General features: G+C 42.8%; 1 protein-coding gene across 1 annotated transcript; it reads right to left on the bottom strand.

Moving 5' to 3' along the window:
- Positions 1-3,887: 3,887 nt before the first annotated feature.
- LOC116918578 (uncharacterized protein K02A2.6-like) lies at positions 3,888-7,420 on the bottom strand. The gene is made up of 4 exons (XM_045178665.1): positions 7,045-7,420; positions 5,442-6,988; positions 5,250-5,375; positions 3,888-5,129 (listed from the first exon to the last, which is right to left on the bottom strand). The coding sequence occupies exons 1-4, from the start codon at positions 7,418-7,420 to the stop codon at positions 3,888-3,890; spliced, it is 3,291 nt and encodes a 1,096-aa protein (XP_045034600.1).
- Positions 7,421-15,758: the final 8,338 nt, after the last annotated feature.

Genomic DNA, 15,758 nt, shown 5'->3' with positions numbered 1-15,758 from the left:
CTATATTGATGTACTGTATGTTTCTAATACATTGATATTGTCACACGACTTTGTATTTGATCAAGCATTAACGAATACAACAAGTGATGCCTTAAATCTAAACAATGTTTTTACTTAAACAAAAAGGGGATAACCATTTACCCAAAGTCGGAGAAGCGTCTAACTAACTAATCAAGGCATGAGTCTCTTTCGAATTTCGATGTAATTCAATTGAGACAGCAGACGGCAGTCTGCTTTCCATGAAAAAAGAAAATACTTGGGGATTGGGCAAACGACGCGTCAAGGACGTTGCCGTGCGTCAGAGTTGACACCCTAGCGGTGTTGTACGAAAGCGCAACAGCCGCTTCGGTCCCAACCCTACTCACCCGATAAAGGAGTGAAAAACATCAATAGGGAACCTCCAGGTAGCGATCGGCCCTGATTAGGCATAATCGGGTTAACCTCCCCGCCCCACCCCGGGAAAAGGAAATTGGGGCTTAATCTGGGTGCCACTTCGTCACCCGGGGCGGGGCAAAAATCGAGGTTAACCCGCTTGCTCCGACGACATTTGCATAAATGGCGCCTGAATTCAAACTACGAATTTGGGTCGGGTTTTTATCAGAGCAACCGGGGCGAACTCCCCGATTTTCATCATAATAATCTATTTTTACTCGATCGATTATGTTTTTACGTCGATCGATTGATTGCAATCGGGTTTGCATCCCTGATTAGGCACCCCGATACAACCCCGATTGAGATCGGGGTTCAACAGTTTTCACCCCGAGCACTGAACGCCCCGCCCCGAGCCCCCAATTTCAAAAGCGATTGGCAAAATGCGCCTCATTAGGGTCGGGGCCGATCCCTACCTCCAGGCTTGATCTATTACATCCAGTGAGCCATGTCCTGATTAACCAAAACTCGGGTTAACCAACCCACCCGCCCCGGAAAAGGGCGATCGGGATGAATCGTGGTGCCACTTCGTCAGCCGGCGCGGGGTCAAAATCTAGGTTAACCCGCTTGCCCTGAAACCATTTTCAAAAATGGTTCCTGAATTCAAACTACAAATGGGGTCGGGTTTTTATCAGGGCAGCCGGGGTGAACTTCCAAAATTTCATCATAATAATCGATTTCGACTTGATCGATTATGTTTTCACGTCGATCGATTGATTTGAATTGTGGTTGCATCCCAGCTTAGGCACCCCGATACAACCCCCATTATGATCGGGGTTCACAAATTTTCACTCTGAACCTTAACGACCCGCCCCGACCCTCTAATCTCAAAACCCGATTGGCAAAAATGTGCCCCGATTAGTGTCGGAGCCGATCCCAACTGGGAACATCCCCCAATTCCACGCTATTAGACCGCTCCCCTTTAGGGCGGGCGAAACAATTCCACGATCGTTTTCCACGATATACCGGTACCACACGATTTACCGGGTCCCTCTGATTGGCCACTCTCCACCTTTCGTCCATTTCAAGCAGACAATAACTGACTATTACCATGGTATAGGCAACTAGTTATCGATTCCGAGCGATGGCATTGCACAGCGCGATGCACTTTTTTGCACAGCGTGATGCATTTTCCGGTGCACACTCCAACTTGGTCTCCGTAACCTAGGCCAAACGGTTGGCTCTGCGCCAATGAGCCAACCGTTTGGCCTAGGACAGATGGTTTTTGAAGCTCCTACTAACCCAAGCCCATCTTCTTTCCACAAAATACAGCAGGCTTTTCAATTACGAATTGTAGTCTGCTTGAGTCAAATTACAATTAAATTAAATTATAGTTGCTAGAACGGTAAGTTTTTACTTATTCACTGAAAATGGAGAAGAAAAGTCGAAGTAGAACTGCAGTGTGGGTGCAGACACATAGACATAGAGCCAGCCGAGGCCATGGCTGCCAGACAACTGGCTATGACGCTGCTGCATTTGACTGAGTAGTGATTCGAGCTGCGGTTCGGTTCCGGCGGAATAGGCAAAAAGTGGCGCAGTCTTTCTCGTCTAGAAGCAATGAAAGCAGCTATATCGTCACTGCTGATAATCATCATTCGTATATTCACTATATATTCACTGCTGATCATCAGTACCTGGCAAAAAATAAATATGCAGTAATAAAAGCTTCATCGAAGTAATCGCCAGGTATCGACAGGGTTCATCTGCAGACAGCAAAATAAACTGGCCTTGGAAATCCTGCTCCAATGATACAAGCTGAAAAAAGACAAGTTGAGATAATTAGATTAGTTTACGCATTGCCAACACTTACAATACCCTCTGAGTCACTTGATTCATGCGGTTGTTTTTTGTGCAAGTCCTTCCACGAGTGGTCTTGCTGCTAAGCGTACGTTTAAGGGCCTTTTTTTAACCTATTGAAACAGAGACTATTATAAAAATGCAATTCAAAAATTGACTATACGAAGATATTTACCTTGACAATTTCAAGAGTTTTTAAAGCCTTGGTATAGGCGGACAAATTCGAGCGTTATCGGATGAATTTGGACGATTGTTAAAAATAGGCCGGGCAGTTTTGGGCCGTTTCGGGCAATTTCCAGCAAAAAAAAATATATCTATTTTTAGCGATGGCAGGTTAAGGCCGTTTTGGGCGGCTTTTGACAAATTGTAAAAGTTTCTATTTATAACGGGCGTGCCGAGACTTGTTCTCTCCGCTTGTTACATTTTCTAGAAAGTCTAATAACTAGGTCAGCTAGTGGGGTATCAAGTTAAGGAGAATTTAAGAAATAAGGTCTTAGTCTAATTAAGCAAAAAAGCGCAGGAAGGGGCTTCACTTGGCGTTTTGTAACATCGCTCCCCGTCATACTAGATTGCGTCCCGCAATCCAAAAGAAAATTCAGGAACCTGTGAGTCGGCTGCTTCTCGGCTGGTAAACCGCCGTAGGGGGAGGACGTGGGTGCTTACAACAACATTTCCATATCAAACCACAAAATCCGAGGGCGTAACAAGCCCGAGCGATCAGTTAGGAAGACAGCGATGAGCAGGATGATGAATGAGTAGATTTTAAAATTCTCGAACCAATTGGTAAAGGTTCCGAGAACTGCTTTCTCGGCGGCGGATACGACAATAGCCGATGTTCCTGCAATTTGATTGGGGGACAGTCATGGAGTGTTCGTTCAGGGAGGCTGTGATATCGGCAATTATATCCATCGGGATAGTGAGGACTTCCGTATTAGCGGGATTGGTTTGATGTTGGTAATCAAAGAAGTTGACGTCGGAGAAGCCACTGTCGACGAAATAGACGGAGTCCGTTCCGGAGGGACAGGTAACACACCAGTCGGCAGAAGAGGTTGTCCGGCTGCAAGAGATTTAGACAAGGATGTTGACGGACCAGACGACGGGAATGCCCCCACCACCGCACTCAGCGGCACCGTTGACATCAGACAAGAACGAATAGAGGGAAGCAAGGGCACCGGAGGGCGGACACTGACGGGAAGAGCCGGAGCAGGCAATGGTAACGGAAAGGCCGGCCACGCCTGGTGAGAAATGGCGGGGCCCCAGGAATTCAATTCAGTTCTGACTGCATTGTCAACATTTATGTCACGACGGGTGCACCGAAAAACACGACCGTCCTTTAACTTAATAAAATAGGAATGTGGTTCACTACAGACCGTGTGAACCATTCCCGGCAGCCATAAGCCAGCGACATAAACGCGGACTCGTTGACCAACAGAAAGCGCCGAGCTTCGGGCAGCTGGACGGCCACCATGACGGAAACACGCGGCCGCCTGACGACGTCGAAGTTGATCACGTACAAACTGGGCAGGCACTAGCTGTGGCATGAGATGATCCGAGAGAAACGGCAACGAGCCGCGAATGTGACGGCCTTGTAGTAGAACCGTCGGGGACGGAAAATGATGTGACACTGGCATAGACCGAATAGCCGCCAAGCATTCCCAGAGTTACCAACCGTCACCGAACATTTTCAATATCGTTTGTTTGACGGTTTGGATGTGTCGCTCCACAAGAGCATTCGACTGCGGATAAGTCGGGCTAGAGGTCACCGAGCGAATATTGCAACGCGCACAAAACGCACGGAACTCAGCGCAGTCAAACTGTGATCCATTATCCGACATGATGGTTTCAGGTGTGCCAATGTCGCTAAAAATGCGCTCCATTTCAGCAATGGTGGATGTGGACGACAAGGTGCGCAACGGCACACATGACGGCCATTTGCTGTAGGCATCCACCACTAGGAGATAATTGACACCACGGAACAAAAATATGTCAGCCGACACGTACTGGAAGGCATGCACCGGTAACGGAACTGGATGTAAAGGTGGAGCTGGATTCCGATGACGATGCTCTTGACAAGCATGGCATCCCGCTCTAATGCTTCGAATGTGGTCAACGCATCCAAGCCAGTAAACCGCAGACTTTGTCCGCAGAATGCATTTAACCTCGCCAAAGTGACCATCATGAATGTCAGCCAACACCTCCTGGCGTAATGAAACCGGAACCACCAGGCGACTGCCATTGAGAAGCAACCCATCAGCTTCAGACAGGTTGTGACGAACCGACCAGAACGGCTTAGCTGCTACGGGACACTGGGCCTTGTGCTCAGGCCATCCCCGAACTAGTAGACTTTTGACAAGCAGGAGCGTCGGATCAGCTGCCGTGGCCGATGCAAACTTGGCCCTCGTAGAGATTTGAGGGATAATAATATCCAAAACAGCATGCACTTGCTCCTCACAATCTTGCGTGACGTCATCCAGGAAAAGATTAGGAGACGGTGCCCGGCTGAGTGTGTCAGCAATGAACAATTCTTTGGCTGACTTGTACACGAGGTCAAAATCAAAACGCTGTAGCTGGAGACGCATTCGCTGGATTCGCGGAGAACAAGAGGTAATTGGCTTGTCTACTAAACCCACCAGAGGTTTATGATCCGTTTCGACGACTACCGAGTGACCATACACATATTGCCGGAATCGCATAAGGCCAAACTGGACAGCTAGGAGCTCCTTTTCAATTTGAAAATAGCGCTTCTGAGTTGCGGTTAAAGATGTGTAAGAGTAGGCGACGGGCTGCCCGTTCTGAAGCAGCACAGCACCAATGCCGACAGGAGAGGCGTCAACGGAGACGACGACAGGTAGCGAGCGGTCAAACAGACGCAAAACAGGTAGAAACGAAATTGCACTCTTTAGCTTGATTAGCACCTTCTGTTGAGGTTACTCCCAAATCCACGCTGCATCAGCTTTGAGAAGATCCCTGAGCGGCCTTGTCAGACCCGCCAGATTACTGCAGAACTTGTCGAGTTAGGTCACCATACCGAGAAGTCGTAAAAGTTCAGCAGGACTAGCAGGATCTGGCATGTCAACGATAGCCTTGATTTTGTTGGGGTCTGGTTTAAGAGTTCCTTGACCAATAATATGGCCCAGCCACGGAAGTTCCTGGAGAAAGAACCGGCACTTTTTGAGTTGGAGTTTGAGGTTGTGAAGACGACAACGTAAAAATACCTGGCGGAGATTACTGAGGAGCTCCTCTCGAGTTTCACCCGTTACCAGAAAGTCATAAAAAAAGATGAACACTCCAGCCAAGTCTCCAAACAATTCACACATGGTCTGCTGGAAGATTTCAGGGGCTGACTTCAACCCAAATGGCAGCCGGAGGTAGCGGTAACGGCCTTTAGGTGTTGCCATCGTACATAAATAAGACGCAGAATTAGACAACGGTATCTGGTAAAAACCAGAAGCAGCATCTAGGCTGCAGAAATATTTGGCCTTACTCAGCTTGCTGAACAGTTGCTTTACCGTGGGCACCGAGAAATGTTGCCGTTGGACAGCTTTGTTCAATTCAGACGGGTCCAGGCAAATGCGGACGTCGCCATCCAGTTTTCCGACAACCATCATGCGACTGACCCACTCTGTAGGTTCTTGAACCAGAGTAATTATTCCTTCGGCTACCATTTCGTCTAACTTTTTAAACACACGATCCATCAGGTGGAATGGCAAACGACCAGCTGCCGATACTACCAGATCAACACGACTTGCACCCGTGAGCCACGGAATGTCATGTTTAACTGGAAGTTTACCTAATCCAGTGAAGACATCCATGAACTCGTTTGCAATCGGTGGTAGCTGCTGAGCGACTGTTGACTGAACAGCATCAACCCGGCGGATCAGGTTCATTTCATCACATGAAGGAAGTCCAAGTATAGGTGGCTGACCCGGCTCATCAACAACCACAAAGTCAACAATGTACACAGCCCCATGTCGAACCACTTTAGACGTGTGAAGGCCCAACACTTTAAGAAAACCTTCTTTTGCCCCATAGCTGCGAACGGTCAGCCCGGGATGCATGCGGCGCTGTTCAGCGGGTAAGCGGGAAAAGGCTTCATGCGGGAGAATGTTGCAGGTGGCACCCGAATCAAGTTTAAAATTCACTGTCACTCCATCTACCAATAGTTCCTGGAACCACTCAGATCCACCGCTAGAGGACTGTAGTTCATGGGACACAAAATAGCTTTCTTCAACTGGGCTTGGAAAAGACATGGCCGTGCCACCTCGTTCAACATCACCGACCCACCGTGATTCGCCACCAACTGCATGAACTTTGGCCGCATCCGTAGGCTGGAAACTCAAAGGCGGGTGCGGACCTGAGGACTGCTTTGGACGATTAGGGCAATAGCGTTGAAAATGACCAAACGTGCCAAAGCTGTGACATCTTATATTGACAGCCCGGCACTGATTTTTCTTGTGGCGATTTCCACACTGGCGGCACGAAAAATAGTGTTGATTGTCAGCGTGACTCTGCTGCGTAGACCGTTGACTAGCCGCTGGGCACGACCCAGGGGACACCTTGCGTGACGATTGTAGCTCTGACTTTGAATTAGACTGTTCGTTGGTTTGTTTAGCATGAAGAGCGTGAGCCGAATCAACCACTGTCGGCGCACCAATTAACGTTAGCTGAGCATTTGACGACACACAAGCACGCACAATGTCACATGCCTTTTCAAGTAGTAGGTCTTTCTCATAAAGTAACTTTTCCCGAACAAAAGGATCAGCTACACCGAGCACAATTGATCACAGAGAACAGAGTCAACACCCGCCCCATAATCACATGACTTGACTAGCGATCTTAATTCAATGAGCCACGAATCAACAGATTCACCCGGCATCTGATGACGACGCAGGAATTTAAAACGTTCAAACACTTCACTTCGACGAGGTTCAAAATGTGCCGTGAAACGATCTAACACCGGCACGACTTTTCTGGCGTCAGCAGGAGGCGCAAACACAAACGTGTCATAAATTTTTAACCCCTCACTGCCAAGCAAAGTGAGTAGAACACCCACCATCTGTTTCTCGTCCACATTGAGGCCACTTCGCGTGGCTACTAAGTACCACTCAAACTGTCTACGCCATATGCCCCACTGGGCCGGTAAGTCACTGGCAATAAAAGAGAAACGTTCAGGTGCTCGCAACGAGGACACCATTTCAAAAAAAAAATCAGGCACAAAACAACGAGCAGGGGCAACAGAGCGCCTTAGAGAAGCGCGGAACACTCAGTCAATTAATGTGGCCCAATAAAACGTCAGTAGGGACACCGATGCAACAGATACGGATGGATGAAACACATAACACTCTGCAACGAAACCGAACAACCACGTGATCCGTTGGGCACACTACAAATCTTGAAGTGTGGAGCCACTTCTGACACCATGTTGTACTTTCTAGTGTCTGTGTATTACTGCCTATTCTTGGCTCCACACCAAGGGGATATCACATGCGTTGCCCTGACATCTAGTGGTCAACTCATGACTTCAACAACATTACAGGGGGAAAATGGCGTTGTCGTGGGGAGGGAGGGGCAATGGAGGAAAGTGAGTAAGATGAAGATGGAGGGAGAAGTGAGAGATGGCGAAATATACTGCCGCAACGTACGTTTGCATACGCTGTTTGTATCCGGCTTTATTCGCGACATCCTAAATTGGAGGGGGGGGAGATGGTTGTGGTAAGAGTTCGTTTGTCGGGGGGTTTACACGAAGAAAAGCGATTCTCTATTGCGGGAGCGTGCAGAGGGGTAAGGAGTGGGGTTGGGTGGGTTATAGTATACGGATGGCTGATAAGCCTATTGAATCGTATGGCTGTTGGAGCTTTATCTGTTTTTATCGGAAGCATCGTATGGTATGAAGGGGTGGGGAACAGTCTACGTGACAGTCGAGTCACGCAGGGTTATTATGGAAATATGGCAAGTTGGTTTTTCGTTCATCGTAGGAGTGGGAAAAAGCAATACAAGGGGAGTGCTATATGGCTGTATGAATAGAAGGGGTGAAAATATCATAGAGGGTGCACCCCGAGATATGTGTGCGGCAAACATTTTACGGGGTGGAAGTTGGGTAAAGGCAGAATGAGCAAGGGTGATATAGAGCAAGGAGATGGGGAAGACGGTAGACGAGCTTAGAGTTAGCGTATCAACTATAATTTTATTGCAAGTTTCATCCACCTTTATCGGGCGCATCCTATATCATGGCCGATACGGACTCTCGGGAGTTTATGTAGCATTAGTCCGGAAAACAACGCACCAGTTATACGTTTACTTTTAGATTGGGTTCCATCGGTTTCTTTTGTAACTATCTATCATGGTATTAGTATTATTATTATCATTATTATTTTATTTTTATTTTTTAAATATTTTTTTTTGTTGTGTTTTGTTTGGCTTTGTTTGTTCTCATTGATTTTGTTTTGTTTAATTTTTTTGGCTTTGTTTCGTTTTTTTTTGTTTGTTTTGTTTTGATTTGTTTTTTGTTTCGGTTTTAGTTTTATTTATTTTTTATTATTTTTTTTTGTCTTTGCTCTGTTTCATTTTGTGTATGTGTATGATTGTTTCCATTTTTTTTTCGGACAACTCTTCGAATGTGACTCATTGATCTTTTGGGGTCATTCTCCAATGAATTCTTAGCTAATTCCAAAAAAATTTTGTTTTCCTCTAGTCAAGGTTGGGCTTTGGATGATTCTTCAAGCTTGAATTTTCTAGTGCTTGTGGCAAGATCAAACGTTATAATACGTTTTTCCGTAAAGCTTGTCCAAAGTTCCATCGATTCTTTATTGTGGAAATGAAACTCTTTTCGTAAACATTATTGAGCTTCCTTTGATTGCTTCGAAGCAAAGCTCTCTGTTTTAACAACTAAATTTACTATGTCCATCCAGCGGGACCCCATTGCATTTGAATGCAACATTTCTTTTACCCATCAATACAATTTTTACTGGCCATGGCCCGTGTAATAAGGTCAAAGTTGATAAGATTGTTTCTTTTCGGTGTCGATAGAAGTTTACTTATTTTTTCAATTCGTAAATTTTTTTTTGTTTCTTTTTTTTTAATTACTTTTTTTTCTTGAATGTCCCAATCTAGATTCTGTCGCAATATTTTAATAGTTTTGTTTGGAAGCGAAATATTTGTGTTTTTTTAAATTTTATTTTAGCCGTTTACTTTCGTTTCTGTTAAAAAAATTAATTTTGAAATTTCCTTCAGGGAAACGAATTCTTGACCTGGAAATACTTTGCCTGCCAGTTGACAAAATAATCGGTTTTCCTGAGTCAAACTAATTTACACGAGTCCGAGCGATTTCTTTTTTCCGGAAAAAGAAATATATTTTTCATTTATTGTGTGTAGCACCAAAGAATTACGTATCGTATACCCTAGAGCAAATCCTCACTCTGGGAAGATACAAAAAGTGAGGTGATGAATACACTATCACCTTGCTCTTGTATTGCAACCTAATATTTTTGAGAAAACCTGGGAGACTTACCCACTAAACCATGTTGTGCTCGTTTTATATTAGCGGTCTTCATCTGTTTCTGATTTAAACTCGATTTCTGACATTTACTTCATGGAAACAAACTCTTGACTTGTAGATACTAAGCCTATCAGCTGACAAGAGAATTTTAATCCACCAAGGGGACTATCTCTCGGTAGAGTGTGTGCCATATTATAATTGTTTTCTACAACAATCTGATATTTTCTGTTTTCGTTCGTAGCGTTTACGAAATTGCTTATATATATATTCTCTCGGGTAAATCCATACTCCGGGAGAATAAAAAAAGAGAGCTAGTGCCTAATTTATCACCCTGCTTCTTTATTGTGGCCTCTAAAACTTAAGAAGATCTAGACTTATAAAAATCTACGTTGGACTCAGAGCAATTTTCATTAATGTTCCGACGCACTTTCATTAAAGATATCTATGGGTAGAGTCTTCTGGCTGCGGCAGTATCGAATAGCTTCCACGCCTTCCGGTTAATTCCATACCGGAAACAATAGAAAACGAGAGTCGGTGACTAAACTATCACCTTGCTCCCAGATTGTGGTATATACTACCTGACAGTTCTTTGAGATATAAAATACTCTTTTAACGGCGATAATGACTGTATTAGCCGTCGTTTCGCAGCCCGCAGCGAAGTAAGAAACGGAAAGGGAAATTATTCAAAGTAAAATTTACTTATCGTGTCCCTCATATAATTTCTGTGTCAGACTCAAAGCCATCTTATTGATGTTCCGACACTTTTTGTTTGCGTTACAAATATTTTTGTGTAACGATTTTTCGCGTCACCAGGATCAAATGTTCCTTTGATTGAAGTATACCTTAGTTTTCCAATGAGTTCTTTGAGCTACTTGTGAATTTGATGCTGTATTATTATTATTTTTATTATTGAAATAAATGAATTTTTTTTTGCAACTGATTTAACTTTCTTGGGATCCTTTTTTTTTTAAATTATTATTATTAATTTTGTTTTGTTTAAACTATCCCTATTTTACAGCTGGTACTACTTGTTTTTCTGGTTTAGTAAAGGGTAGATACGTTAGACCTAATCAGACTGTCTTTACTTCGGCACGTATTTGCTTTATGTCCTACTTGTTGACAAAAATAACAAGAAGGCGGTTTTTCCCGTACTTTATTTTGTTTTGAATATTGAAAATACATTTCGATGTTGTGGTTTGCAAGGCCGCAATTTGCACACCCTATGGCAGACTGCATAAACCTATTGTTTTGTCTAAAACTATCTTGACCTGAGTTGTTTCGGTTAGTCTTTCTGAAAGGCTTTACGTGTATCTGTCGGTAGTCGTAGGCTTGTTTTTGTCTAGTGAAAGGGGTTTTTGAGGAGGCGGGCTTTGAAAAATTGATTAGTTTTGATTGGTTCGACGCATAATTGTGCCTGTCCTTTGGTGGGAGAACCGTCCCGTTTTCTTACCAGAGGTTAGACTGTATCAAGCTGTCTAGATTTTTCATGAAGTCTATTAATCGGTCTATTTTATTGTTCAAATTTGTAAATTGTTTTGTTTCGTGATAGTATACTCGGTTGTCTCAGAGACAGAATTTGGGGCGTGATAGAAACTGTAGGATTGAAGAATATTATTAGTCGATTGTAGAATCGGAAAAAATTCTAAAGTCTGATCGACAACATCGGAAAACGAATCTGATGCTAAAGAGGAAAAACTGGGATTCTATGAAATTACACTTTTCCTTGTGGTTTTGCCAATCTGCCTGTTTGCAATATCTAAATTTTTTATTGTGTTGTCTGTTAGAATATCGTGGGATGTGATAGACAGGTTTCCGTTGTTAATGATATCTCCATTCGGCTTATCATGGCCCTGAATTGTTACTCGGTAAATTTTCGATTTTACGTTTAAGCTACTTAATTCGGAAGCAATGCTACTTTGGGAAAATAGATTGACGGCGCTTTGTCCTTCCGTTAAGGGTTCGAATTTAGAAAAATAAACGTTGCTACTTGTTGGTAACTTAATTTGTTTGGTTGATTTTCTAGACGTAAAAAAACAGCAATTTTTTTCATAAACGACGTTTTGGTTATTCTAGTTAGGTTTGACTGCGTGTCAGATAAAAGAGTCTTAGGTCTATCCACTTGGGTCAAGGATACAGTGTTCAAGGTAAAATGAGTTGGACTTTTTTGAAAGCTCGTTTTCCTTTCGGACAACAAGAAGTCATGTTCAGCAACATTAGCTGAGATTGGTAATATTTCCATTGACTCGATAGACATATTTTCAGTCTTAGTTGGTTGTTGAAAAAAAAGGTACGTCTTGTCTAAGGCTTAATACCAGTACACAACGACACTTTAAGTGAGTTCGAAACCCACTGCCACCAGATGTAAAGGACTACACGACGTTGTCATGTTGTCTCCAATACGGAAAAATTAAATTTAATGCGGCGTCTTTACTCACAATGTCTTGTATACATAGCAATCATAAAACAACACGCACGCAATAAATAAAAAGCCGTTTATTATAAACCGATTTGCAACAGGTACCCGAAGAATAATTAAACAAGCTCGTAAATTAAGGAAAGAAGACTCGTGAGACTTAAATGTTACCAATGGGTACTAACTTCAAGGCATAGACGTAATAAAGTAAGAGTCAAACAGCTACTTAGTGATTACTTAAGGGGTACTTATTCTGCGGCTTGCAAGAGTTACGGTAGCGGGCTCGGAGGGAGAGCGGCAGAGGCCTAAGTTGGCACACGGAACAGACAGAGTAGATCTGGCTGTCCTTTTGGAAGTTTGCGTTGGCTTTTTATATATTAGTCATCATCCCATGGGGGACATACGGGACAATGTTAATGTATAGGCGGAAAAAATCGGGCGGTATCGGGCAATTTTGGACGTCACGAAGAGGTATAGAAGGACAAATTCGAGCGGTATCGGACGAATTTGGGCGATTGTTAAAAATAGGCCGGGCAGTTTCGGGCCGTTTCGGGCAATTCCCAACAGACAAAAATATATCTATTTTTAGCCACGGCAGGTTAAGGCCGTTTTGGGCGGCTTTTGACAAATCGTAAAAGTTTCTATTTATAACGGGCGTGCCGAGACTTGTTCTCTTCGCTTGTTATATTTTCTAGAAAGTCTAATAACTAGGTCAGCTAGTGGGGTATCAAGTGAGGAGAGTTTAAGAAATAAGCTCTTAGTCTAATTAAGCAAAAAAAGGGCAAGAAGGGGCTTCGCTTGGCGTTTCGTTACAGTAATCATCTAATTTTTTCTTTGTAAAACTTATGATTTAAGAAGATATTGCGATTTAAATTTTGGTAGGAGGGGGAATTGGGTGGGCCGCCGGTGCCATCTATCAACCAAAAATCGCAAGTTCTTGCTGATTGACAACTGAACTCGAAATTGTCGGGTGCCATCTATCAACTAAAATCACATGATCTTGCTGATTGACAACTGAACTTAACATTGTAGAAAGAAAACAAGCGATGAGTTAGGATTTTTGGCTCCCAGATGGCACCGGCGGCCGGCCAAATTTCCCTATTTTCTGATACAAAATAATTAATATCTCTTTAAGGGTTGATTTTCAATATAGGGACATTTGGTAAGTCAATAATTATTTTTTTAAATTTAATAAAAAATTACATGGGAAAGGTTGAAGAGTCCCATCCTTTAGTTAGAGTAGTCCATGACCAATAACATTAAACTCCTATAGGGGTTTTTCGTCGAAATACACGGTTGGAAGATCGTGAATTGTTAGTAGGGGGCTCTGTGCAAAGTACGCCGCCATCTTAGAAGTGAATTTTTCCACGGTAAACGTCAGTGGTTTGAAAAAAGTGATTGTCGTGATTGTTATCGTTGTTGTTTTTGCTTGTGTAAATAGTTTTTTATATGAGTTGAAAAAGTGTATATTCAATAATTTTTTATCCAGTTGCAAGGGTTCGTTATTTGGACAAAATAAGTTCCATCAACATCCCTTGCCCATATTCAATTCCAGAACTTATGTGGGCAAGAGGAAAAGAATGCTGCCCATTTGTTCCTGACATAAACTACCCGGACATATTTTTTTATCTAATGGAATCTCGAGAAAACATTTCTGGGCAAACTATTGCAGCATCGAAAGAGTTAACAAAAGGTGCACAGAACTCTGTGAGAAATGGTTGGGTCGGTGACTTTTGTGTACTAAAATTGTCCACTTCAATCGTCCTCCTGAAAGCAAAAGAAAGTGTTTGAAATTTATTATTCTCATTCAGTTTGTAGTATCGATGGTGACCCAACCATTTCTCACAGAGGTTCTGTGTACCTTTTGTTAACTCTTTCGATAATAATTAAACTTTCCCAAGCCTGTAACATGATGAATACAAAGAAAAAGACAATGATAACTAATTTCAAAGAAAAAATAATTTTTGTACCCTGCTGTGCAGCTACAGTGTGCAAATAAAACATATCCATTACTGTGGCATGCAGCCCATGGCTGAAGTGGTGGGTCAGCATTGAAAGATTGGGAATGATGAACCTGAGAGAACAAAAACAAAACATGAATTGCACCATCAATACTACAAACTCAATGAGAATAAAAAACTTTTTTGAACTCATATAAAAAACTATTTACACTCGCAAAAACAACAACGATAACAATCATAACAATCACTTTTTTCAAACTACTGGCGTGTACCGGGAAAAAACTCACTTCTAAGATGGCGGTGTACTTTGCACAGTGCCCCCTACTAACAATTCACGATCTTGCAACCGTGTATTTCGACGAAAAACCCCTATAACATGCTATTACCAAGGCCTACTTAATGCCTAAGGCCTGTAAACTCGAATACCTCCTATGGCGGTGACGCGTTACCTGGCAACAACTAATCAGAGGGAAAACAAGGGTTACGACGACACCATCTGGCGCTCGCTACTGCTACTACTTCGAAAACCTAAATACAAGATTAAGCAAAAACAGGGTTTCCTTGTATTTTTAAATTAAGAGTATCTTAGAGGGGCCGTCCATAAATGACGTCACGCGCCAGAGGGGGGGAGGGGGTTCATGATTCTGTGATGGTCTGTGACGGCAGGGGAGGGGGGAGATTCTTAAAATGTGATGTCACAAACAAAAAAAAAAATTTTAAACGAAATCGAAAAAAATCGCAGATTTTTTTTTCCCAAGTGATCTTCATTTCCGTTCCCACGACCAGAGCCAGGAACATCAAAATCCCTAAGGACTTAAATGATGCGAAGGGGTGTCGTAGTCGTGGTAATGTGACTAAATTTGGCCGACGGGCAATTCAGCTGAACGCGAGTACTGTCTCGCAGTTGAGGTCGGAAAACTTTTCTCTCGACTCGTATTCTATTTCTAATAGTTTTTAACATGAGTAAACTAGTAAACCCGTTTAATAGCCTATGTTTTGCTTATAATGAGGCATATCATTCTAATACAAAACAAGTTTGTCAAGCTGAGGTTACTGAGATTTAGAGAAGCCTGAAGGATGAAAAAGACAAAGACGAAAAACTGGATGATATGATGAAAAAATTAAAATCTATTGCCATGAAGAGAAAAGGAAATATGTTTTCATATTGGGGAAACTTGTCACAAAAATCAGAATAAAAGTCTCAAGATAAATCACTGACGTCATCAAACGGTTCCTCGTCCGAAATTCCGATTGAATTTTTACCAGATTCGTCTCAATTTGATGAGCCCCCGGAAAAATCCCAATCAGACGAGCATCCATCTACTTCAAAAGAAGCACAGGCAACAACTACATCGAAAACGAAGGCTCAAGACGAATTAAAAGACAAATTAAACCTTGTCAATTCTGACTTGCTAGCCTTACAGAAACAAAAAGATTGTGATATGTTGAGTGAAGAACAAGACAGCGAATTTAAGAAAAAAAAGAAACAAAAAATGGATCTTGAAAAGGAGTTGAAAAAAGAGTCGATGACCAGATAAGACAAAAAAGTCTAGAGAAAATAAAAAGAAGAAATTGGCAAAAGTTTTGGAAGAAAACCCGGCACTGAAGGACTCCTTGGGTGGCCAACTAAAGGCAGGAAGACCCAGATTAGAAGTCAAACAAC

This window comes from Daphnia magna, linkage group LG9 (assembly GCF_020631705.1).
Source record: "Daphnia magna isolate NIES linkage group LG9, ASM2063170v1.1, whole genome shotgun sequence".
NCBI lineage: Eukaryota > Metazoa > Arthropoda > Branchiopoda > Diplostraca > Daphniidae > Daphnia > Daphnia magna.
Note: the sequence above shows the minus strand (reverse complement) of the source record. Positions and strands in the feature narration are given on the sequence as shown.

What these genes read in the sequence shown, in the direction of transcription:
- LOC116918578 (XM_045178665.1), bottom strand. Translation starts at nt 7,420, where the DNA reads ATGGTGTCCTCGTTGCGAGCACCTGAACGTTTCTCTTTTATTGCCAGT. An exon ending in AAGATCGCTAGTCAAGTCAT is followed by an intron (nt 6,989 to 7,044) that starts GTGATTATGGGG and finishes TGCTCGGTGTAG; the next exon opens with CTGATCCTTTTGTTCGGGAA. An exon ending in TCCTCAGTAATCTCCGCCAG is followed by an intron (nt 5,376 to 5,441) that starts GTATTTTTACGT and finishes TTCTTTCTCCAG; the next exon opens with GAACTTCCGTGGCTGGGCCA.